At 50.7% G+C, this 25,912-nt stretch overlaps 1 protein-coding gene across 1 annotated transcript in view; it reads right to left on the bottom strand.

Moving 5' to 3' along the window:
- Nucleotides 1-25,912, bottom strand: part of dock11 (dedicator of cytokinesis 11) — a gene marked incomplete at both ends in the record, with an annotated part of 85,861 nt that overhangs the window by 48,149 nt on the left and 11,800 nt on the right. The window contains 14 exons of the mRNA XM_084452213.1: nt 849-914; nt 1,132-1,316; nt 1,694-1,770; nt 2,104-2,226; nt 3,118-3,200; nt 3,468-3,590; nt 8,617-8,895; nt 13,335-13,475; nt 14,415-14,498; nt 15,930-16,009; nt 17,438-17,621; nt 22,604-22,738; nt 23,597-23,692; nt 25,487-25,553. Of these exons, the coding sequence (XP_084308339.1) occupies nt 849-914; nt 1,132-1,316; nt 1,694-1,770; nt 2,104-2,226; nt 3,118-3,200; nt 3,468-3,590; nt 8,617-8,895; nt 13,335-13,475; nt 14,415-14,498; nt 15,930-16,009; nt 17,438-17,621; nt 22,604-22,738; nt 23,597-23,692; nt 25,487-25,553 (1,723 nt within the window). The remainder of the gene's footprint in view (nt 1-848; nt 915-1,131; nt 1,317-1,693; nt 1,771-2,103; nt 2,227-3,117; nt 3,201-3,467; nt 3,591-8,616; nt 8,896-13,334; nt 13,476-14,414; nt 14,499-15,929; nt 16,010-17,437; nt 17,622-22,603; nt 22,739-23,596; nt 23,693-25,486; nt 25,554-25,912) is intronic.

Below are 25,912 nucleotides of genomic sequence, written 5' to 3'. Positions count from 1 at the left end.
GAGAGCAGCTGTCCCCCCCCCCCCCGGAGGTATTTGTTGTTGCAGATCGTAGGATTAAGTCTGGTTTACCAGCATGGAAAGAGCAGGAATCGCGGGGCCCCCATCGACAGGGGGAAGTACGGTCTAACGGGAGGCAGGGGGGACGTCTGAATGGCTGGTATCTTATCTACCGTGGGACCGGCTGAGACACACATCTACGTTCACCTGCCTGTACTTGGGCCATGGCTTTGTTTATCGTTCTCCTCTATCCGGCCCAGTGTTATGTGAGGGACAGGAACTCAGGGTTGGGGTGTAGAGCTTGTAAACACAGCATTCTGCCTGAATACATACTGCAGAGTTCAAAGCCGGCATCTGTTTGATCGTCTCTGTCTGTCTGTCTGTGGAAGCCTGTTTGAGAGCAGCTAGTGGGAGAGATTCAGAGTTTCCAGGGCAAGTTTTTTTTGGTGCCGGTGGAAAAAAACAACATCATCGTCTGATGGAGGTTTCCACCCACAAATATTTGATATGTGAGTAGTGAGAGGGAGGGAGGGAGGGAGGGAGGGAGGGAGGGAGGGAGGGAGGGAGAGAGAGAGAGAGAGAGAGAGAGAGAGAGAGAGGGGGGGGGAGAGCGAGAGAGAGAGGGAGAAAAAGAAGAGGGTGACCATTCATTATCTTTCCTCGCCCGCTGTAATGACCAGCTTCTTGTACATTCTTCTCTCTTTTCACCCTCTCAGTTTTCTGTCCATTCAACTGTACTGTGAGTTTCCGTTTGTGAACAGTTGAGTTCTCCCTCCCTTTAAGCCTCGTCTCTCCCACTACCGCACTATTAAACCTCAGCCCACAAGAATGATCCACTCATAAACACTCACCTTTAAAGGGACGGCTCCCTCCTCGTCAGAGTCTCTGAACTGGACACACACCGCTATGTTTCTGGCCTGGAAGGACAATAATAACACATCAATCAAACAGCCAATCAATACCAGAGGGGGTATACTACAGTATATCTATCAACCAGCACACAGCCAGAAATATAATGAGCAACAGTAATGGTACAGTATTGTGACTTGAGTTGTCACGACTACCTGTACCCAATGCCCCCCCCCCCCCCCCACCCCCCCATCCCCCACCAGGTCCTCCAGCCTGGCGCCCCACCTTGGCGAAGGTCTTCTGGCTGTCGTATCGGAGCTGCTGGGGGTAGATGTACAGCTGGTTCTTATAAGTGGTGAAGGGGTAGCTGTACTTGGCCTCCTCGGGGAGGAACTCCTCCATCTCCACAGACACCCTCTCACACTCCTCCTCGAAGGGCTTGACGGGGATGTAAGAGGATGTCACCGTGTCTGGGGGGCGCGGGGGGAAGGGGGGGTGGATAGAGGTAAAGGTAGAACACTGAATGCTCCAATTCACAACATACTGTGTAGTATAGTGCATACCCATTGATGAACAAGTCAATGTAATGCATGCAATGCATATTGTTGCACAATGAAAAGTGCTTTATAAATAAAATGAATACTTATTATTATTATTGTTATTATTATGATCACAGACGGGCAAATGTTAGGATAAGGGGGGTGCACGATAAACATCTTGATGGCCTGGCAGTGGTTAACGTGTAAATGATTTTTGTCAGTTTTTGAATAGATCTTCCTGGATAAATGAAGTACATAGGTATTTACTTTACTGTACTGTACGTACAGTATATGAGAGGGAAACGTACTTGTAAAATCCGGAGGCACACACTCTATGGTGACGTTGAGTTGACCTGGGATGACCTGCAACTTGCTCTTCTCTGGCCTGGAGGGACAGGAGACTATCAGACGCACAGAAGTGACAGAGCAGGATCCTATAACCACAGATCTCTCTACAGCACTGTGTTTAAAGAGCAGGATCCTATCACCACAGATCTCTCTACACTGTGTTTAAAGAGCAGGATCCGATCACATCCTGTTAACTGCAGTACACACTGAGCTACTGCGTATGCAAATAACAAACATCATCTAGAGGGTGCGTGGTGAAAAAAAAAGAAGTATGAACACAGACACGTGCCGGGCTGGGCTGGGCAGGGGCGGAGCAGAGCCGTGAACTCAACCACCCGCCAAGTCCGGCGGCGTCTTATTGATGACTCACTTCCTGATGTCGGCCAGCAGCTTGATGAGGTCATCGGTGGAGATCCTGCTGCTGTCCTGGCGGTAGAGGGGGGAGAACTTGCCGTCCATGTCCAGACTGCCCTGGGCGTCCTTGAACACCTGTCTAGATTAGAAGGGGGATGGTCAAATTATATTCATGCAAGGATTGAAGAGGAGGATACACACGACCGTCGGCGGTTCGAATCCCGCCTCCTCCTGTTCACATGTCGAAGTGTCCTTAGGCAAGATGCTGAACACCCAAATTGCTCCCAATGAGCAGGCTAGCACCTTGCATGGCAGCTGCCGCCATTGGTGTGTGAATGTGAGTGTGAATGGGTGAATGAGAGGCCATTGTAAAGTGCTTTGGATGAAGGCGCTATATAAGTGCAGTCCATTTACCATTACGAACAATAACATCGATTTAATGTTTTGAACTGCCTGAGACAAAACTCTGAACAGAGTTTGACTAATTTCTCTGTTATTACAGTATAATGGAATGAGGTACTTATAATATGAGGGTTAAGAGATTTATGAAAGGGTTACTGTATGAGAGGGTTATGAGAAGGTTATGAGAGGGTTAATGTATGAGAAGGTTATGAGAGGGTTACTGTATAAGAGGGTTATGAGAAGGTTATGAGAGGGTTACTGTATGAGAAGGTTATGAGAGGGTTACTGTATAAGAGGGTTATGAGAAGGTTATGATAGGGTTACTGTATAAGAGGCTTATGAGAAGGTTATGAGAGGGTTACTGTATGAGAGGGTTATGAGAGGGTTACTGTATGAGAAGGTTATAAGAGGGTTATGAGAGGGTTACTGTATGAGAAGGTTATAAGAGGGTTATGAGAGGGTTACTGTGTGAGAAGGTTATGAGAGGGTTACTGTATGAGAAGGTTATAAGAGGGTTATGAGAGGGTTATGAGAGGGTTACTGTATGAGAAGGTTATGAGAGGGTTACTGTATGAGAAGGTTATAAGAGAGTTATGAGAGGGTTATGAGAGGCTTTGGCTCGTCTTACTTGGCAGCCCAGGCGAAGGGCATGCGGTACTGGCCCAGACGCTGGCATGTCTGCTTGGCAGCCTTCAGCACCTTCTGAGCAGTCTGGAGGAACACACACACACACACACACACACACACACACACACACACATAAGGAGTAAAACATTTTTACGGTGATTGATAAACAATCCACAGGTATAACAAATAGCAGGCAGCCTAAAGTGAAATTCTGATCATAACAATGGCACTTTCCTGCCAGCAAATGATTGACTGTATTGTTTAAAATAAGTGATGTGCCCAGTCCAACAGCAGGTCCTGGTCATACTGTAACTATCACTACTGGGGGTAGGCAGGTCAGTGGAGGAGGACCTTGCTGACGTCCGAGGTCTTGATGTAGGGGTCTGCACAGTGGGTGATGCCATTCTGGAGAACCTTCTCCACCCTGGCTACCAGGAAGACGTCAGCGTGGGGGTTGGTCACCGAGAAGATACCCTGCCGGAGAGGAGGAGGAGGAGGAGATGAGAAGGAGGGGTAGAGGGAGGTGAAGAGATATGGCGGGAGGAGAGATGGAGGAGGAGAGGATGAGAGAACCGGGGAGGAGAGATGGAAGGAGGAGGAGAGATGGAGGGAGGAGGGGAGGAGTGTTTGGCATTTATACAGTGTGTTAAAGTTGTTCATGGTAAGAGAGAATTTCTCTTCTCTTCTCACTGCCCAGAGGATGGAATGGAATAACTGTGAGGAGGAGAGGAGGATTCTGAGCTTGAAGATTTCTGGAGTTGAATACTTCAGGAGTGTTCAGAACGGTTTGAGGGTGCACGTCCTTTATTAACATCCTGATTCTAAATCAGTTGAGTAAGATGTTATAATAATTCAACCACAGAGCTGATGCTACGGTCTCTAGCAGGAGGCCCTGTGCTGCCAAGTTCCTCTCCTCACTATCTCATGACATACAGGAAACCAAAACAGCGATGAAACTATTTTGGGTTAGTTAGATGAGGGCCAACCACAGTTCAGTCAAGAGCGCACGCGCACCCACAAGCACGCACACACTCATATCTAGACCACTTACACAAACTAGCATGCACACCCACATTCTCTTCCTGGACGTGGTGCCTTCGAGAGGGAGGGAGACGTCAGAGGACATTTTGTAACACATCAGAAATGCACAATGAAATAATGGACGCCAAGGGCATTAAAGACGCAATGAAATCAAAAATGTTTTTATTTTGGATCACCTTGGTCATAGTGTGTCCTTACGTCAGCAATGCAAGATCAAGGTCAACCAATAATCTCACGGCATCCACTCATCAATCAACGCCATCTATCAAATCTGGCTAAAGTGGTTATATCCTGCCAACATGTCAAAAGTTCCAGTCAAATTCCCCATTAACGTTGTGTCCCGCCCCTATAGCCTGTTTGAGTCGGAAATACGTCAAACTACCGAAGTTAGATGATCTCAGATGTCCGTTTCAGCTGGACTTTAAGTTGCTCTGGCTAATGTTGTCTCTTATCAAAACCGATAAGACAATTGATAGAGAAGTACTTTATAAAATACACCTCATTAATAATGTACCAGTCTAAACCAGTCTGAGCCCAGCAGCGCTGAATGAGACGGGTCAGGGACCTGGGAGGAGACATCCGGTGCCGGTGCGCAGTCTTCTTGGGTTCCATGATTGGGTCAGCGCTGATTCACGAGGTTGGACCCGGAGGCGAAATCACTCGGGACGGCGCTGAGTGGGTGCATTCTGCATGTTGCAACACCCCTGCAGGGGCAGGCGCGCGGGCGCACAGGGGAATTGCTCAATGCTCACTTCCCACCACCAAGCTTTTATTATTTATTTTTTTTAACCGGCAGAACACTAGCCACCTAAAAATGCTTCGCCGACCCTCCGCCCGAGAAGATTGTGCACTGACACCGGCCAGTGACACACCCCGCATCCCAGAGAGGGCAAAGAAATCGATGCTTCACTCAATGCGGAAAACTCAGTCGGAAATAATAAAAAATAACAAAAAAAAATAAAAAGGCCAGCGCTGTAAGCATCAATTCCTTGCGGCTTGAAACAGATTTTTTTTTTTGGGGGGGTGAATCATACGTTACATGACGGATGTAAAACAAACACGTGCGTCGTGTTTACGTTTGAGTTTTGGTGAAGATGGCCGAGCAGGAGAAAGAAATCCGCCCGGCACCCGCTGCTTTAAAAGCGAATGTACAGTATGGAAGCACTGGCTTCTGTGAAGTTGAAGGGAAAAAAGACCTGGACAAGAGCCACACAGTATGCAAGTTGCATCGAACTGTGTCGTTTTATAATCGATAATCATTTTATAATCACATCGTTGCCCTATGAATCGGAATTGTAATGGAATCATGAAGTGTCTCACCAAGGAGCTGTCGCTACTGCAGTTGGTGGGACTTAAAAGCTATCTACAGCATGACAAAATATGGAACTTGAGGATCCGAATAACTCCATTAACGCCTGAACGTCAGCACAGACATGTCTGGCCTTCTCCCAAGAGGCTCATGGGAGGTGCTACAGAGAGAGCGAGAGATGGGGCAGCTTGTCCTTGGACCACACCCAATAACAGCACCTCAATTACACTGTGGTCCACCGGCCAGTTATAGCACACTAATCACAGAGGTAGACACCCTCTCTCTCTCTCTCTCCCTCTCTCACACACCCCAGCAGTAGCTCCAGACTTGAGGCATGGGTTTAGCTAGGCTTCTGTAAGTACAGCTGCACTGTGTGGCTTCTGTATTGTATGTGAAGATTCCTTTACTCAAGTCTAGTTTCAGTTATTCTCAAACGTTCTAGTTCACGCCGGTATTTCCAGTCGATCCTCGTTCTGCATCGACGAAATGTGCAGCGCGCAGTGTTTCCATTCTGTATTAGTGGCTTGGTAAAGGCCAAGTATTTCTCTCTCTCTCTCTCTGTGTTTTCCATCTGCTCCAGAGACAGGCCTGCCATTTCTGCAGCCAGGGAGGGAGGAAGAGGGAGAGATAGAGGGAGGGAGGGAGGGAGGGAGGGAGGGAGGGAGGGAGGGAGGGAGGGAGGGAGGGAGGGAGGGAGAGGTTTACTGCTTGGTACCACTGCTGCCTAATCCCGTTAATGGGCTCAGCAGCATAAGAGTGCCGTGTGTGTGTGTGTGTGTGTGTGTGTGTGTGTGTGTGTGTGTGTGTGTGTGTGTGTATGTGTGTGTGCGTGCGTGCGACCGGTAACCTCCTCAGCCCACCTGCGCGCAAGCATCCAACCAAGAGCGAAACACGTCAACGTTTCTAGCACACTACTTTCCAGGCAAACGCAGCTTATTAGAGAACTAAAGAGGAAAGTGAGACTATCTATCTATCTTTAGAGATCAGGTGAGATCACAAACTTGGCGGTCGGAGGGTGAATCCTCCTTCCAATGCAGCTGTTTAACTCCAATAACAGGGAGGGTGAAGGATAGGATACGCAGCTTAACTTTGGACCGGTGGAATATCTACCAGATAGATAGCAAAGCACCGTCTAGTCCAGAAACTGTGAGGAGTAGAACCCAATAAAGTGTTCTAGTTTCTAGCTACAACAGGCTACTTAGACGTTAAGAGTGTCTTTCATTGTAGCTCAGTGCACTCTGAATAAAGGTGGTAAGTCAGTGGAATGGCTGGAGTCTCTCATCTTCTGGTAAGTCAGTTGAAGGGCTGGAGTCTCTCCTCTCCTGGTAAGTCAGTGGAATGGCTGGAGTCTCTCCTCTCCTGGTAAGTCAGTTGAATGGCTGGTCATGTATGGTATTTATACATGTTGACATGTTGATCACAGACTCAGCCCAACCCCTAGACGCGGAGGGGAAACGCGGGGGATCATCGGTCAGCCGCAGCACAGTTCCTGCCCAGCCCAGCTACGGCGGAACAGCACCAGGGGAGGCGAGCGTGGCTCTCTGTAAGGGACCCGCCCGGCTGGGCGGTCTAGTGACCGCTGACTGGACGCTCCTCTCATGGTGTAACGGGAGGGAGGACAGGCAGAGTGTGTGTGTGTGTATTTACTATTGTACACAGGACCAACTGACTGGTTAAAATAGGTAGCCACCCACGTTCCCAGATTCTGGTTAGTAGGAGCTAACTCAACCCAGCATAACCAACCTCTATTTCAACAATGGATACAATGTAGCCTCCGTAGAAGACACTGGCTGGCCGACAGAGAAACCTCCATTGCGGGTTTCAACACGGGATAGGGAGTGAAGCGGAGCCCTAGCCTGACACTCAGAATGAATTGCCGTTTCGTTTCATTTCATTATTCAGTCTGAAAGTGCTCCCGTTAAAGCCGTTTTCCCCGATGGGCACTGCCAAAGAGGGGGGAGGGAGAGAGGGAGAGAGAGAGAGAGAGAGTCCTCAGCGATTATGCTGCATTCCATTTGTCTGGGAAGTGGGGAGGTGGGAGGGACGGAGAACGACATCACCCCCGAGGTAACCGCGGTACAGTAGACAACAACAACAACTGCTCGGACCAAAAATGGACGTAAGTTAGCTTTGTTTGCCAAACCGGTAGATAACAACGCACTATGCGATATTTTGCACACACAAAAGAGGTCGTGAACATGTCCTCAGATAACAGTTGGGGAATACTGTGTATACGACTGATTTAATGAGACACAAATAAGACAGGATTCCTAATAAAAGTATTACTTAAGTTTCACTTAGTGACACAGGGAGCTGCCATCTTGTTCACGACTTCCATAGCTAACTGGGGGTAGGATCGAGTGGTACTACGAGTTCACAAGTGGAGCGGGGTGTTCTAGTTAAAACTGCGAGTAGCATCTCGTCAATCACGACTTCACGAGCCAAATGGAATGCAGCATTAGTTCGCCCCCTAACCAACCACAGCATTTGACATCACATTCAAAACATGCCGATTGGCCTGGTTGGAAATCCAACCGAGAAATCACTATGGATGAGAGCTTTTCCAGAACCTGCATCGCATTTCAACAATTAAAGTGGCGATTCAGTGACTGGAGCCAGGCTATCTGGGGGCTGGAGCCAGGCTATCTGGGGGCTGGAGCCAGGCTATCTGGGGGCTGGAGCCAGGCTATCTGAGGGCTGGAGCCAGGCTATCTGAGGGCTGGAGCCAGGCTTGCGGAGGGCAGGGCATCGCCCCCTGCTGTTGTTTGTAATTTATGATAGTACAAAACTTCACAGGAGACCCAAGTCGTTTCAGCCTTTACGGGTATTTATTACGTAACACACTCAGTTACAGCTCAGTGCAAGTGAGTGTTCTGATACAGCCCCCCAGCCCTACTGGGCTCATCATTTTTATATGCAGATCCTCAAAACCCAGTGTGTGCGTCACATTTGGCTAATGGTTTGAAACTTACGTAAGAAGATATGAATCTTAAGAGATATTGTGAAATGGGACATTCCAGTCTAGAATCCTCTGACTTGCACAACTCACTAGGGACCTTAACTGAGCTTGCTGCTCTCTTCCTGCTGCTCTCCTCAGCCTATCCAACTTGACCTTACGGCCTTACAATTTCCACAACACTGTGATCTCACCTGAGTGGGGAAGCGAAGAAGAGTCTCCGACACCCGCTGAAGGACGGGCAGGACGTTCCCTCTGGCTCCGCCTCCGTTCACCACCACCCCTCCTTCTCCTCCTCCTCCTCCCCCCTCTCCTCCCCCCTCCGTCTCCGAGCAGGGCGAGAGCTGGGCGGGGGAGCCCTCTGCCAGCATGTCCCTCACGCAGGGGGGGTTGAGGTCCACGTGGAAGTCGGCGGAGATCTTGCAGCTCTTGGACACGTCAAACAGGGCCAGGCTGATGAAGAAGGGCTCCACCTGAACGATGCAGGAGAGAGAGAGAGAGAGAGAGAGAGAGAGAGAGAGACAGAGAGAGCCAGCCTGATCACATGAGCTCACATTCAATTTCACTCAGTAGTTCAGTCTGGTCATCAAACATACTCGGTCCCACCCGATCCGATATTGGTCGGGCCAATCAAAACTGTTTATCTAATATGGGGCGGGTTTGATACGACTGTGGGGCAGTGGCTAGTTGCAAAACTAGAATGGAGAAGTAAGACGCCTCCTTCCCTCCACTAGTCTGGGGGTCCACCTTGGGCAAGTGGTAGTACCCCCTAGCCCCCCTACCTGGGGTTACAGGTAAAATCCCGATGAAAGAACAACCAAAAGGAAGAGAGACCCGGCCCGGAGGAAGCCCGGGGCCCTCGTCTGGAGCCAGGCCCAGACGGAGGGCCTGCCTGCGAGCGCCTGGTGGCCGGGCTTACCACGGAGCCCGGCCGGGCCCAGCCCGAATAAGCAACGTGGAAGCACCATCTCCTCCTCCATCGTCCCGTGGACCCACCACCCGCGGGAGGAATTGTCGGGGTCGGGTGCGCTGCCAACTAGGTGGCGGTGAAGGCGGGGGGCACCGACGGACCGGACCCAGGCGGCAAAGGCTGGCTCTGGGGACATGGAACGTGACCTCGCTGGGGGGGAAGGAGCCGGAGCTTGTGAGGGAGGTGGAGCGATACCAATTACATCTGGTGGGGCTAACCTCCACACACAGCACCGGCGCCGGAACCAAACTCCTGGATAGGGGTTGGACCCTGTTCTTCTCCGGAGTTGCTCATGGTATGAGGCGTAAGGCAGGTGTGGCTATACTAGCTAGCCCCCAGCTGAGCGCCTCTGTGCTGGAGTTCACCCCAGTGGACGAGAGGGTCGCCTCCCTGCGCCTTAGGACTGTGGGGGAGGGACTCTGACTGTGGTTTGTGCTTATGCACCGAACAGCAGTTCAGAGTACTCGGCCTTCCTGCAGACCCTGAGTGGAGTCCTTTTGGGGGCTCCTGCAGGGGACTCCACTGTCCTACTGGGGGACTTCAATGCACACGTAGGCAATGATGGAGAAACTTGGAGGGGCGTGATTGGGAGGCATGGCCACCACGATCTGAACCCGAGTGGTGTTTTGTTGTTGGACTTCTGTGCTAGTCACGGTTTGTCCATAACAAACACCATGTTCGAACACAAGGATGCCCACAAGTACACCTGGCAACAGAACACCTTAGGCCGAAGGTCGATGATCGATTTCGTTATCGTATCATCTGATCTGAGGCCATGTGTTTTGGACACTCGGGTAAAGAGCGGGGCAGAGCTGTCCACTGATCACCATCTGGTGGTGAGCTGGTTTTGATGGCGGGGGAAGCTTCTGGACAGACCTGGGAAACCCAAGCGTGTAGTGAGGGTGAACTGGGAACGTCTGGAGGAAGAGCCTGTCCTGAGAGATTTCAATTGCCACCTCCGGCGGAGTTTCTCAGGCATCCCTGTGGAGGTTGGGGACATTGAGCATGAGTGGTCGGTGTGCAAAGCCTCCATTGCTGAAGCTGCGGCTGGGAGCTGTGGCCTGAGGGCCATAGGTACCTCAAGGGGCGGTAACCCTCAGACACCGTGGTGGACAGCGGTGGTCAGGGAAGCCGTCCGACTGAAGAAGGAGGCCTTCCGGGGTATGTTAGCCCGGCAGACCCCAGAAACAGTTGCAGGGTATCGACTGGCCCGGAGGGCTGCGGCTTCGGCCGTGACCAAGGCAAAGCAGCGGGTGTGGGAGGAGTTCGGAGAAACCATGGAGAAGGACTTTCGGTCGGCACCAAAGTGTTTCTGGAAGACCATCAGACACCTCAGGAAGGGAAAGCGGGGGACCATCCAAGCTGTATACAGCAAGGAGGGGACACTGCTGACCTCAACTGAGGAGGTTGTTGAGCGTTGGAAGGAGCACTTTGAGGAACTCCTGAACCCGACTAATCCACCCTCTACGATCGAGGCAGAGCCGGAAGATGATGGGGGGTCGTCAATTTCCTTGGAGGAGGTCACTGAGGTAGTCAAACAACTCCACAGTGGCAGAGCCCCAGGGACTGATGAGATCCGTCCAGAAATGCTGAAGGCGCTGGGTGTAGAGGGGCTGTCTTGGTTGACACGCCTCTGTAACATTGCGTGGAAGTCTGGGTCAGTGCCGAAGGAGTGGCAGACTGGGGTGGTGGTCCCAATATTCCAAAAAGGGGACCAGAGGGTGTGTGCGAATTATAGAGGCATCACATTACTCAGCCTCCCAGGGAAAGTTTACTCCAAGGTGCTGGAAAGGAGGGTCCGGCCGATAGTCAAACCTCAGATCGAAGAGGAACAATGCGGATTTCGTCCTGGTCGTGGAACTACCGACCAGCTCTTCACTCTCGCAAGGATCTTGGAGGGGGCTTGCTAGTTTGCCCAACCTGTCTACATGTGTTTTGTGGACTTGGAGAAGGCTTACGACCGGGTCCCTCGAGAGGTCTTGTGGAGGGTAATGCGGGAGTATGGGGTGAGGGGGTCCCTACTTAGGGCCATCCAATCCCTGTACACCCAGAGCGAGAGCTGTGTCCGGGTCCTCGGCAGTAAGTCGTCTTCCTTTCCGGTGGGTGTTGGCCTCCGCCAGGGCTGCGCTTTGTCACCAATCCTGTTTGTGATTTTCATGGACAGGATATCGAGGCGTAGCCGTGGGGAGGTGGGTTTGCAGTTCGGTGAGCTGGGGATCACGTCGCTGCTTTTTGCAGATGAGGGGGTCCTGATGGCATCAGCTGCCTGTGACCTCCAGCACTCTCTGGATAGGTTCGCAACTGAGTGTGAAGCGGCTGGGATGAGAATAAGCACTTCTAAATCTGAGGCCATGGTTCTCAGCAGGAAAACGGTGGCCTGTCCGCTCCGAGTAGGAAATGAGTCCTTACCCCAAGTGAAGGAGTTCAAGTATCTGGGGGTCTTGTTCACGAGCGAGGGAACCATGGAGAGGGAGTTTGGCCGGAGAATCGGAGCAGCTGGTGCGGTTCTGCAGTCGCTTTACCGCACTGTTGTGACGAAAAGAGAGCTGAGCCAAAAGGCAAAGCTCTCGATCTACCGGTCTATCTTCGTCCCCACCCTCACCTATGGTCATGAAGGATGGGTCATGACCGAAAGAACGAGATCACGGATACAAGCGGCCGAAATGAGTTTTCTCCGGAGGGTGGCTGGGGTCTCCCTGAGAGATCGGGTGAGAAGTTCAGTCATCCGGGAGAGACTCGGAGTAGAGCCGCTGCTCCTTTGCGTCGAAAGGAGCCAGTTGAGGTGGTTCGGGCATCTAGTGAGGATGCCTCCTGGGCGCCTCCCTAGGGAGGTGTTCCAGGCGTGTCCGGCTGGGAGGAGGCCGCGGGGTAGACCCAGGACTAGGAGGCGGGACTACATCTCCGCACTGGCCTGTGAGCGGCTAAAGATTCCCCAGGCAGAGCTGGTTGATGTTGCTAGGGAAAGGGATGTCTGGGGCCCCCTGCTGGAGCTGCTGCCTCCGCGACCCGACCCCGGATAAGCGGATGAAGATGGATGGATGGATGGATGATACGACTGTACCAACGTGATACGACGATACAATGACTGCCTTTCGTTGCTCTCAAGATCACAAATAAACTGTTCCAGACCCTTTGTATTTCTGTGAATTGGGTCTGGTGAAGCCAGGTTGTGTTTGGTATTGTTTTTTGGAGGGGCATGTGTAACTTTTTGGTAGGTTTTTAAAAGAGAGTGAGAGAGAGAGAGATAGTGTGTGTATGTGTGTGCATGACTATGCACTTATAGGCACAATGGTACTGGTTCGACAAACAGGCCCTTCTTCCTGTAGTAACCATTAGGCTGTGTGTGTGAGGGAGGGGGGCTACTTCCCAACCAAACAAACAAGGGGTCTCTTTCTTTCCCAGCCACTCATAAACACACAAGTGAGCCTGAGGAGATCCATCCCTGTGCTTTCTAACTGGCCATAATCCCCTGTGTGTGTGTGTGTGTGTGTGTGTGTGTGTGTGTGTGTGTGTGTGTGTGTGTGTGTGTGTGTGAGAGAGAGAGAGAGAGAGAGAGAGAGAGAAAGAGAGCACTCAGCTGAGGCTGCTCTGGTCACGGAACTCTGCATTCACGTCACACTCACACAGCTCCACTGCAGAACGCAGAACCATCCATCAGACGCCCCCTTAATATCAAAAGATGAGGGGGGATGGACTGTTCTACCTGGTGTGAGGGGGAGGGGTGGGGGGGTGAAACTTGAATAACATTTTTTTTCCCAAATCATGGGACCTACGTTGGTGAGGATGTTGGGAGGACCTACGTTGGTGAGGATGTTGGGAGGACCTATGTTGGTGAGGATGTTGGGAGGACCTTCGTTGGTGAGGATGTTGGGAGGACCTATGTTGGTGAGGATGTTGAGGGGGACTTATGTTGATGAGGACGTTGGGGGGGGGGGGACCTACGTTGGTGAGGACGCCGTCGCCCTTCTCGCTGACGCAGCCCTGCAGACTGAAGGTCAGGTCATGGCAGCTGACCACGATACGGCGGCCAAAACGCTCCTCAAACGGCTTCACGTCTGGCTCGATGCCTGAGAAGTCCAGCCTCTGGGGGTGGGGAGGAGAGGAGAGAGGAGAGGAGGAGAGAGGAGTGAGGAAGAGAGAGGAGGGGATGAGAGGAGAGCGGAGGAGAGGGGGGAGGAGGAGAGAGGAGGGAAGGAGGAGAGGGGAGGAGAGGAAATGGGAGTAGGAAAGGAGAGGGGAGGAGAGGAGAGAAGAAGAGAGAAGAGGGTAGGGGAGGAGAAGAGGAAGAGATAGCAGAGAAGGAGAGATAGAGGTAGGAAGGTTGGGGTAGAAGGGATGAGAGAAAGAAATGAACAGAAGTGGGAAGTGAGATTGAGGAGGAGGAAAGTTGGAGAAGAGAGAGAGGGAGGTGGGGGAGGAGAAAGGGGGGGTGAGGGAGGAGGAGGAGGGGTGGAGGCGAAAGGGGAAGGAGGTGGGAGGAGGAAGTTGCGGTTAGGTTATGGCCCGAGTCTCCATGGAAACACAGCACATATACATCACCACTACACAGTCAGTTTTGAGACAATCACAGGGTGGCATTATGCAATCATCGTTTACTTCAGTCAAAGAACTGGGCACAATTTGCTCTAATAATGGAGAAGAGAGTTGAGCATTCCAGCAGACCGTTGTTTTCAGTGTCTGAGGGAGGCCTAGTTTCAACGGCAGACCCATGAGAGCACTTTCGCTGATACACTATGTAAACTATGCTAACTACGTTACTGCATGCTGCAGATCTCTCTTTGGGTCTGGGCCACTTCATGCAAAAATTTGGTGTTCAAATCATGGCAATTCACTGGAATCCCGGCGACACCAATCAGTAACGACTTTCGCGATAAGGCGTTCCCACCCATAGACATGCTCCACCTATCTAACCTGGGCTAACGTCTCTCATTTGCTGCCAGCTTGGGCGGCAAAGTCGCACAGACTCTATTATGTGATTCAACGTAACATTTGAGTCTGGAGAAAGACTAAGGGAGGCCTAACCTGCGTTTCAGGGTCCAGGGAGAACAGCTTCAGTCGGCCTTCATTCCTGTTCATTTTATTGACCTGCTCCGTCTCCCTGGCGTACTACAGATGGGGGGAGAGACACACAGAAGAACCCTGGGGTCAGGGAGAACTCCACAGAGAGACCAGCACCATCTCTCCACTCCTCTTCTGTCTCTCTCTCTCTAACTCCGGCCTCTAGGCAAGCCAAATAAACTGTTTTATTTATATAAAGAGATGAGGGAGAGAAGAGAGAGCTGGGGCAGAAACACACGCGCGCGCGCGTGGGCACGCACACGCACACACACACACACACACACACACACACACACACACACACACACACACACACACACACACACACACACACACACACACACACACAGGCTCTTCACACAGGGACAGCGTTCTTTGTTCTCTGTGTGTGTAATGTAGCGCTGGGTTTATAGACAGTGTGTTAAGGCAGTGTGATATAAACACTGCTGGGTTAGAGGCTGGTCAGTACACATAGATCCAGAGAAAATAACTTGTTAAAGTGTGGTTCAGTGGCGCACAAATACAATACAATAGCTAACCATCAACACGAAGTTAGGTGGACACACGCACAGAAAATTAAGTTCTTATGCAATTCAACCTTTGCATCATATTTACGGTCTGAGGACGGAGGGTTCCTTCTCTGTAGATGGAGAGACAGGATATACTAAGAATAACTGTATAAAACCTCTAGCATATGCAGGGATAACCATCATGTGTCCATCGATGATGTGGAGGAGGATGTATTTTAAAGCTGCATGAGAAAACCTTTTTTAGAGTTAAATATTCAGCGTTTTCTGCTAATAGTTTATGAATTGGCCATAGCAAGACCCTCAAAACATTTTTATGACATGAAACCACACAAGACCCTGTGAATTTATTATTTTATTTTAGAATTTCAGTGTACTGGCTAGTACACTGTACTAATATACACTGCTGGTGTACTGCTAGTATACTGCGTTTTTTTTATCATGACCAGAGGGGCTGCCAAAGTGCTGAGTTATCTCATGCAGCTTTAGCAGGAATGCACGCTTAGGACAGGTGAGGACACATTCACACTAAAACAACCCATAATGCACCACAAAGAGACAGCAGCTCTTTTGGGTGGGGGCTGTGGGCCTCCAATGTGGCATGACTACACTGTACTCAACACTGCCTTGTTAAACAGGAGAAGCACAGCTCTGTTTCAAACGACAGGCCTTGGTGTTCCCGCCATGTGACTGGTGGTTAGTCCGGTAGATAAGGAAAAAATGATTTTTTTTAATGCGAGTGCAGTGACGTTTCAAGTATCAAAGGCTCTTCCTCAGACTTTGGTGCTCGAAACGTCACTGCACTCGCATTCAAAAATCATTTTTAACAGGAGCTATCTCGTGTGCGGAACCCTTTTTACTTATCTACATGCGTTTGTGTTTCCAGCACCCAGCCTAACAGGTACAGTGATGTGCGTGTCTTTTGTATATTTTTGGGTTAGTCCAGTAGTACCTTCATGAGCTCCGGGTGCAGGCTCCGCCCCAGGCTCTCCAGCAGACTCTCTCCTTTCCCCTGGCTCGTGCTGTCCTCATCTGCCATTGGACAAAACAACAGTTAGTCAAAAAGACAGAAGTGTTCACCGCGCCACGTTTTAGCCAATGAATGCAGAAGTAGCTGGTAGCAGCAGTAGTCCGCCATTTTGACACAAAGGAGTCGTGGTCACAATTCCACCGTTGAGGTGAACTTCAGACAAGGACGGATGGTTTCTGAGAAGCTTCCGTTGATAAAATTCTGTGTCTGCAAACCAGGCGCAGGGATTTCCTGTGGGCTTTTAACAGCATATCTGGTCAAATATCAGAGACCCCCTTCAGGGCTCTGCGGGGGGGGGCTGTGGACTAGCTGGATAAACTCACACTGCTTTCTACAGGACCAGCAAGGTCTTAGCCTCATGGTTTTGGACACATATTTGTTGTTTGTTTTTTTTAGGAGGAATTAACATAATGGAAAATGAATGCCCCCCTACTGTGAAGAGCTTCAGAGGCTGTAAACAGAACACGCACGCATGCACACACACTCCTTGTGTAAATGGCTGCTGACGCTCATCCCGTGCTCAACGCAAAAAAAAAAAAAATTCTAGTTCACAATAACTTCGCAATTACTTCCTCTTCATGACAACACACCATTACAAACAAGTTTGCAGGGGGAACTGCAAACAAGCCAGTACCCAATATATGTAACATCAGCTTGGCTATGACTGTAATGGAACATTTTCAGATTATATAAGTGTTTAGGAAAAACGACTTGTGCTGTTGATGGACAGATGGTCAGAGTACTGACAGGGCCTTAGACAGTGGTTTAACACTGCTGTTGCTGGCCAGCCATTAAAATGTCATCATTACATTGGACTCAAATGTCAGGGGCTTCTTCGTCACGAAGAGGGATTGTCCTAAACCTGGAAATTATTACCTCACAGGCAAAAAATAGAGTCTAAAGTGTGCGTATGATTGTAGTCTGTGTTTGGTTCTGTATGTCGTCTGTGGTTGTGTGTGTATATGCCTGTGTGTGTTTGTATACAGTATTTCTGTGTGCATGTAACTTTGTGTGGTGTGCAGGTGTGTTTACGTGTATCTGTGTGTGCATGTAACTTAGTGAGTATGTGTGTGGTGTCTGTACTATATGTATATATGTGTGTGGGTCACATGCACGGTGAGTGTGTGACTGTATATGAGTGTGTGTGTGTGCGCGTGTGTGTGGCTGTGCCCGTGTATTACTGAGTGTGTGTGTGTGTGTGTGTGTGTGTGTGTGTGTGTGTGTGCGTGCGTGTGTGTATGACTGCGTGTGTGTGTATATGACTGTGTTTGTGTGTATGACGGTGTGTGTGTGTGTGGGGGGAGTGTATGACTGTGTGTGCGTGTGTTTGACTGTGTGCGTGTGCGTGTGTGCATGTGTGTATGACTGTGTGTGTGTGTGTGTGTGTGCGTGTGTGTGTGTGTGTGTGCGTGCGTGTGCTTGCAGCCCACCCAGGACACCGTCGAGGACGTCCGTCCCGTTCCTCCTCTCCTGCCCGGCCTCGGAGCTGCTGAGCAGCGCCTGCTTCAGCGTGGACACCCAGTCCTCCATCTCCGCCTCGCTGTCCGCCGCCAGGACGTGGCTGAGACGCTCCTGCATCTTCAGCTCGAAACCGTTACGACGCATCTTAGGACACTGGGGGGAGGAGACAGAAGCTTGGTTAGGGTGACTGGGTGTGTGTGTGTGTGTGTGTGTATGTGTGTGTGTGTGTGCACGTGTAACATCTGTAGGCCTAGACACATATGTTATGGATAAAAACCCATCAGGTTATTAATGATATAGATAACATTTGTATATAGACTAATCATAAAAATAAAGATAAAATATCCATAGAGCTTTTAGAAAGGTGTGGAGTAAAAATATTGACCCCCAAAAATACAAAAGATTATGAATTTATCAATTAAACATTTTCGACGGGTCCGAAATGAATGTTATGTTTCTCTGTCTGAGATGTCTGTTTGGTTCCTCCCTCTAACAAAGCTTGTGAACCAATAGTATTACAACAACGCAGTATCTGTCTGTTGGGAGCGATCAGGAGAACTATTGGCCTATGAGGTCACAAGCCTTGTTAGAGTTTTTCTTCTTTTTTTTTTAATGATTCGTCTACATAACAGTGTTATCTCTAGCACCTTTAAAGAAAGCAGGAATGTATATGAATTACATAAATATGTGTTGTCCAACTGAGGAATTGAAGGACAACCAGACATAACCAGCATCCGCTGTCATCATCCAAACATGGTCAGTTCCATCAGAGCGCGTTTGTGCAGTGCTGATGGTAAACTGCTTTGCTGTATGGTAAATGTGCTTCCTCGCGATGCTGCTCGCCTTTCAATTACAAAATGGGGGAGCGGATCCAAAAAAGATCACCCCACCGTGACCATGGCTGTAGAAAGAGTCTAGCCTGGCATTTGCCCATCACCTGCTGGGGGCTTTCATCCCTCTGAGAGCTTCCTGGCAGCTCCTCCAGTCAACACAGGGCTGAGTAAGGTGCCACACAGAGCCAAGACTCACTTATTCATCAAGTGACTAATGAGTCAAGCAGCAGTTTTTTTCTGCTCAGTCAATGAAATGCAGTAAAGCAGTCTAATCAAAGCTGTGTAGAGCAACTGAAGCATGTCAGAGCTAGGAGTGGCAGGGGTAGGAAACAGGAAGTGGTACGAGTGGCAGGGCTAGGAAACAGGAAGTGGTAGTAGGGGTAGAAAACAGGTCCTGACTTTTCACAAGAGTGGCAGAGACTGCCAAGAAACTGACCTGCTCAGTGGACACAGGGAGATTTGCCCATGCAAAGCGGAATGCAGTTACTGTATTATGAGTTCATGACTAATATATTGTATACTGTATAATATAGTTTTCCCTATAAGATGGGTCCAGTCCATACTACTGTAGCCTAAAGTAATTTGAAGGCTTTCGCAATCCATTAGCCTTTGTGTTGTGTAACAACCCTGTAACAACCCAGGGGTCGTTTCCCTGCGCCTTAGGACTGTGGGGGGGGGGACTCTGACTGTGGTTTGTGCTTATGCACCGAACAGCAGTTCAGAGTACTCAGCCTTCCTGCAGACCCTGAGTGGAGTCCTTTTGGGGGCTCCTGCAGGGGACTCCAGTGTCCTACTGGGGGACTTCAATGCGCACGTAGGCAATGATGGAGAAACTTGGAGGGGCGTGATTGGGAGGCATGGCCACCACGATCTGAACCCGAGTGGTGTTTTGTTGTTGGACTTCTGTGCTAGTCACGGTTTGTCCATAACAAACACCATGTTCGAACACAAGGATGCCCACAAGTACACCTGGCATCAGAACACCTTAGGCCGAAGGTCGATGATCGATTTCGTTATCGTATCATCTGATCTGAGGCCATGCGTTTTGGACACTCGGGTAAAGAGAGGGGCAGAGCTGTCCACTGATCACCATCTGGTGGTGAGCTGGTTTCGATGGCGGGGGAAACTTCTGGACAGACCTGGAAAACCCAAGCGTGTAGTGAGGGTGAACTGGGAACGTCTGGAGGAAGAGCCTGTCCGGAGAGATTTCAATTGCCACCTCCGGCAGAGCTTCTCAGGCATCCCTGTGGAGGTTGGGGACATCGAGCATGAGTGGTCGGTGTTCAAAGCCTCCATTGCTGAAGCTGCGGCTGGGAGCTGTGGCCTGAGGGCCATAGGTACCTCAAGGGGCGGTAACCCTCGGACACCGTGGTGGACAGCGGTGGTGAGGGAAGCCGTCCGACTGAAGAAGGAGGCCTTCCGGGATATGTTAGCCCGGGAGACCCCAGAAACATTTGCAGGGTATCGACTGGCCCGGAGGGCTGCGGCTTCGGCCGTGACCAAGGCAAAGCAGCGGGTGTGGGAGGAGTTCGGAGAAACCATGGAGAAGGACTTTCGGTCGGCACCAAAGTGTTTCTGGAAGACCATCAGACACCTCAGGAAGGGAAAGCGGGGGACCATCCAAGCTGTATACAGCAAGGAGGGGACACTGCTGACCTCAACTGAGGAGGTTGTTGAGCGTTGGAAGGAGCACTTTGAGGAACTCCTGAACCCGACTAATCCACCCTCTACGAACGAGGCAGAGCCGGAAGATGATGGGGGGTCGTCAATGTCCTTGGAGGAGGTCACTGAGGTAGTCAAACAACTCCACAGTGGCAGAGCCCCAGGGACTGATGAGATCCGTCCAGAAATGCTGAAGGCGCTGGGTGTAGAGGGGCTGTCTTGGTTGACACGCCTCTGTAACATTGCGTGGAAGTCTGGGTCAGTGCCGAAGGAGTGGCAGACTGGGGTGGTGGTCCCCATATTCAAAAAAGGGGACCAGAGGGTGTGTGCGAATTATAGAGGCATCACATTACTCAGCCTCCCAGGGAAAGTTTACTCCAAGGTGCTGGAAAGGAGGGTCCGGCCGATAGTCGAACCTCAGATCGAAGAGGAACAATGCGGATTTCGTCCTGGTCGTGGAACTACCGACCAGCTCTTCACTCTCGCAAGGATCTTGGAGGGGGCTTGGGAGTTTGCCCAACCTGTCTACATGTGTTTTGTGGACTTGGAGAAGGCTTACGACCGGGTCCCTCGAGAGGTCTTGTGGAGGGTTATGCGGGAGTATGGGGTGAGGGGGTCCCTACTTAGGGCCATCCAATCCCTGTACACCCAGAGCGAGAGCTGTGTCCGGGTCCTCGGCAGTAAGTCGTCTTCCTTTCCGGTGGGTGTTGGCCTCCGCCAGGGCTGCGCTTTGTCACCAATCCTGTTTGTGATTTTCATGGACAGGATATCGAGGCGTAGCCGGGGGGAGGAGGGTTTGCAGTTCGGTGAGCTGGGGATCACGTCACTGCTTTTTGCAGATGATGTGGTCCTGATGGCATCAGCTGCCTGCGACCTCCAGCACTCTCTGGATAGGTTCGCAACTGAGTGTGAAGCGGCTGGGATGAGAATAAGCACTTCTAAATCTGAGGCCATGGTTCTCAGCAGGAAACCGGTGGCCTGTCCGCTCCGAGTAGGAAATGAGTCCTTACCCCAAGTGAAGGAGTTCAAGTATCTGGGGGTCTTGTTCACGAGTGAGGGAACCATGGAGAGGGAGTTTGGCCGGAGAATTGGAGCAGCTGGTGCGGTTCTGCAGTCGCTTTACCGCACTGTTGTGACGAAAAGAGAGCTGAGCCAAAAGGCAAAGATCTCGATCTACCGGTCTATCTTCGTCCCCACCCTCACCTATGGTCATGAAGGATGGGTCATGACCGAAAGAACGAGATCACGGATACAAGCGGCCGAAATGAGTTTTCTCCGGAGGGTGGCTGGGGTCTCCCTGAGAGATCGGGTGAGAAGTTCAGTCATCCGGGAGAGACTCGGAGTAGAGCCGCTGCTCCTTTGCGTCGAAAGGAGCCAGTTGAGGTGGTTCGGGCATCTAGTGAGGATGCCTCCTGGGCGCCTCCCTAGGGAGGTGTTCCAGGCGTGTCCGGCTGGGAGGAGGCCGCGGGGTAGACCCAGGACTAGGTGGCGGGACTACATCTCCGCACTGGCCTGTGAGCGGCTAAAGATTCCCCAGGCAGAGCTGGTTGATGCTGCTAGGGAAAGGGATGTCTGGGGCCCCCTGCTGGAGCTGCTGCCTCCGCGACCCGACCCTGGATAAGCGGATGAAGATGATGATGATGATGATGATGAACAACCCTGATTCTGTTACCGGCCATCTTTGCCTTGTATTACAGACTGCAGATTAGCAATTTCATTAGCAAAGATTAAAGACTTCCAGTGGCAGCCGGCAGGAAGAACTACTGTACCAATGATGACAATTGAACAGTATCATTTGGATTTGCAGGAGAGTCCAAAGTCATGATGTTATACTGTAACTCAATGTAGGCCTACAGCATGGTGAGGCTACAGGTATTGTAGGTCTCCACATCTCAACGCCAGACCCATGAGAGTTCTTTTGCTGATAAATTACGTAAGCTACGCTAACCACGTTACTGCATGCTGCAGATCTCTCTATGGGTCTGGGACACTTCATACAAAAATCTGGTGTTCAGATCCCAGCGACGCGATCAGGCATTCCTACCCATAGACATGCCCCGCCCATCTAACCTGGGCTAGCTTCTCTCATTTTCTGCTATGACCTGTCACTTTCAATTTTGAGCCATCGATAGGCCCTCAGAACACCAGCTTGGGTGGCTAAGTGGCACAGACTCTATTATGTAGTATGCGGAGCACCGCGATTCAACGTAATATTTAAGTCTGGAGAGAGACTAGTCTCCCAGTGACTATCTCATCCTCTCACCTGGCTAGGTAACTGTCTGATTTGAGGGACAAAACAATGTGGAACCAAGATCCACCAAAGACAGAGACCAGATACTGTATCATTCAATACCATGTGCCAACCATCAGCTGTACTAGTCCAGGTGAGGTGTGGTCCTACATGGATGACGTCTATGTACTAGTCCAGTTGAGGTGTAGGCCTACCAGGATGACATCTATGTACTAGTCCAGGTAAATGCTGTACTAGTCCAGGTGAGGTTTGGGCCTACCAGGATGACGTCTCTGTACTAGTCCAGGTAAATGCTGTACTAGTCCAGGTGAGGTTTGGGCCTACCAGGATGACGTCTCTGTACTAGTCCAGGTAAATGCAGTACTAGTCCAGGTGAGGTGTGCGCCTACCTGGATGACGTCTATGCAGGAGTCCAGGTAGATGGAGCCCTTGGTGTCCTTGCAGTTCTTCTCGTCCTTGTAGGAGTTGAGGATGTAGGAGCCGTCGGGGAGCTGGGACAGGTAGAAGTACCGCCTCTTGAACACCTGTGGGGCAACCAGCACAGCCAGAGGGAATCAGTTCAGGCCAGGGCTGATCTCAGTTCAGGCCAGGGCTCATCTCAGTACAGGCCAGGGCTGATCTCAGTTCAGGCCAGGGCTCATCTCAGTACAGGCCAGGGCTCATCTCAGTACAGGCCAGGGCTCATCTCAGTTCAGGCCAGGGCTGATCTCAGTTCAGGCCAGAGCTGATCTCAGTTCAGGCCAGGGCTCATCTCAGTACAGGCCAGGGCTGATCTCAGTTCAGGCCAGGGCTGATCTCAGTTCAGGCCAGGGCTGATCTCAGTTCAGGCCAGGGCTGATCTCAGTTCAGGCCAGGGCTCATCTTAGTACATCTCATCTTATCCAGAATGGGCTATATGCACAACTCTGGTACTTCCTGAAATTAGACATGCTTCTCTATTTTCTGTCTTACACTATTGGATGAAATGATTATTCAGGTGTGCCTGATCATTGTGCTGCAGTCAAGCACACCTGATAAATCACTTCATCCAATAGTGTAGGACAGGAAATAGAGAAGCATGTCTAATTTCAGGAAATACTGGAGTTGTGCATATAGCCTATTCGAGAAGCTTAGTGCTTCTCCATCTAGCCTGTGTCTCATGCTGTGTAGCCTATGTCTCTAATGTTGTGTCAAGCCTGTGTGAGCTGCTACCTAAATCTAATTGTTTCTGCTGAGGACTTAAGACCCAGCTACAAACTGTATACATCGCTTGTTGGTGTAAAGGACGTCGCCTCGTAAAACGTACCCGGAACGTTATCGAGCAGAGTGGATCGGTTCCACTCAGTCGCACCACTGCGGACGCTGGTTGGGGTGAGGTGGTGAGTGTGTGTGTGCTGACTCACCCTCATGGAGACAGACAGGCTGCTGTTGACGTTGGCCTTCTGCAGCCAGCCCTGCTTCATGATGCCCCCCCTCTGGGAGCACAGGGACGCAGAGTCCTGAGAGAGACACACACACACACACATATACACCGTTAAGCCTCGGATACACTAGAAGACTTTGACAATCTTAACAGATTATGAAATGACTGGGAGTATACACTAGACGACTGGCTTCTGCTGGTTTTTGTATGACAACTGAAAAACTGGGTATCGCACATTTAACGACTGGACCAGGTGGTGACGAGTTTACACTACACGATTGCGTCCAGAATCTGCTCAAAAATATCAAACATGTTTGATATGCTCAGACTCGCTCCCACTGGGATCAGGAGAAGTCTGTTCTCATCATACACTTGCCGATTTAAATCTGTACCCTCATACACTTACAGATTTCTGTGCCAAATTGCCACTCCGACTATCCCCAACTAGTGCAGACTGCTGCTGACTAGGACAGACTCAGCAGGATTGTGAATCGTGTATAAACTCGGGCATAATATCTTGTAGTGTATCCTCAGCTTTACAGGACTATCAATGCTCATTTGGAGGCTGTTGATTATTTAGTTAAATAATAAACACACAAACACATACTGAACAGTTCCAGTAAACAGAAGCAGATGACAAACTCCAGACACCCAGAGATCAGACTCAGTGTCACATACAGACCAGTGTCTACTCTGGCGTGTGACATTATCAAGAGGAGCATTGTGGCTAGGCCAGCGGCGGCGATGTTGGACAGGATATCCCCGTTTCCCAGGGTCGGCTGGGAGTCATGTGACCCCGGCCTGGCCGGCCATGACAGCCGTGGACAACTCATGAGAAACCGCCACGGGACCCGTTCATCATGACCCTAGCGCACTTGCATCCATCACGAGGGGCCTGACACATACACAACACACACACACACACAGGAAATATGTATCCCCAGGGAATTCTGACTATGAGTAGGCAAATTATCCACTTATTGCATGCGCGCAGCTAAACATTAGGCTAAACAAAGCACTCGTTTGGCTAGGTGAACAGGTGGAATGGGCGCAGACCCTGTGTGTGTGTGTGTGTGTGTGTGTGTGTGTGTCCGTCCGTCCGTCCATCATGCGAGTCCAAGCTCTAACCCCTTGAAGTGGCGCTCTGTCCTCTGCGTTCGCCACGGTGCCTACGTGTGCCTCTCCCTCTCTCTCTCTCCGTCTCCGTCCTCTAATCTAATTGGCTGCTCGCTCTCCTCCGTCGCGCCTCCCTCCCTCGCTCCCTCTCTCTGAGTGGCCCTTGGAGAGGCAGATCCTCCATCAATCCCTCCCTCCCTCCTATCTTCCTGATTGCGTTCCCATTGATTCATTCTCATGGCTGTTCCTCTGTTCTGCCCTCTCAGGACCCCAGGACGCTGCGCGGTGCTGGATATAAAAAGCTTAAACAATCCCAAGTGCACTGGGATAAAAGGAACACCATCCACGGATTCATCAATGTGAAACCATTACAGCTGTCCGCCGTAGAGAGGACACTGCAGCTCTCTGCCCTCCCCTTAAGGAACATGGCAGCGTTTATTTGCCTTCAATCACAGGCCCTTTTTTTCTGTCTGAGTTTATCCACGTCTGGCTGGAGGGGGCGGGGGGTGGGTCGATGGCAGCTATTTATAGAAGAGAGGCTAGAAGGGCTCTGGTTTCACTGCCGGCCACTCGCGGGCAGCTCTCTCGGGGACTAGATTGGCCAGAGCGCCCAGGTTTGCCTGGTACTACAAGTCTAGTGTGAATGAATCCGCCCCCGGGTCAATAGCCCAGCGCTTGCTGACCGAGTAATAATCAATATCTCTGGTCTAATGGCGTCCGCCCTGCCCCCCTCCCTACCAGGGCCCCAACTCACCTCGTCTTTGGCGTCTTCATCGATCTCGAACACGTGAGCAGGCAGCTTGTCCGTCTTCAGGCCTTTGCTGTGAAGATGCATGTCAGAGGGTCATGGTTTGTCAGCTGACTACAGATACAGTACTGTATCTTCAACACACCAGCCCAACACTGTCTTGTGTTGTCCTATCTTACCACACTGTAACCTTGCGTTGTCTATAGCGACCTCAGGCTATATTCCTATTCTATATATCTTACCTTAGGCTATATAGTTTTCATCGTAGCTCCAAACCAATCAGACCCTACCTTCAAGTCAACAAAATGTGCCATAAAGCCTTAAAACCTCCCTTAAAATCGTGAATCATCCATCACAGCCGTACATCAGTGTGTAGTCCTGCCTCACAGCCTCACTGTCATTGCAGACTTGGCTGGATCCAACAGATTAAGG

This window comes from Borostomias antarcticus (assembly GCF_949987555.1).
Source record: "Borostomias antarcticus genome assembly, chromosome: 17".
In the NCBI taxonomy this organism is placed as follows: Eukaryota; Metazoa; Chordata; class Actinopteri; order Stomiiformes; family Stomiidae; genus Borostomias; species Borostomias antarcticus.
This window is presented reverse-complemented; position numbering and strand designations above follow the sequence as displayed.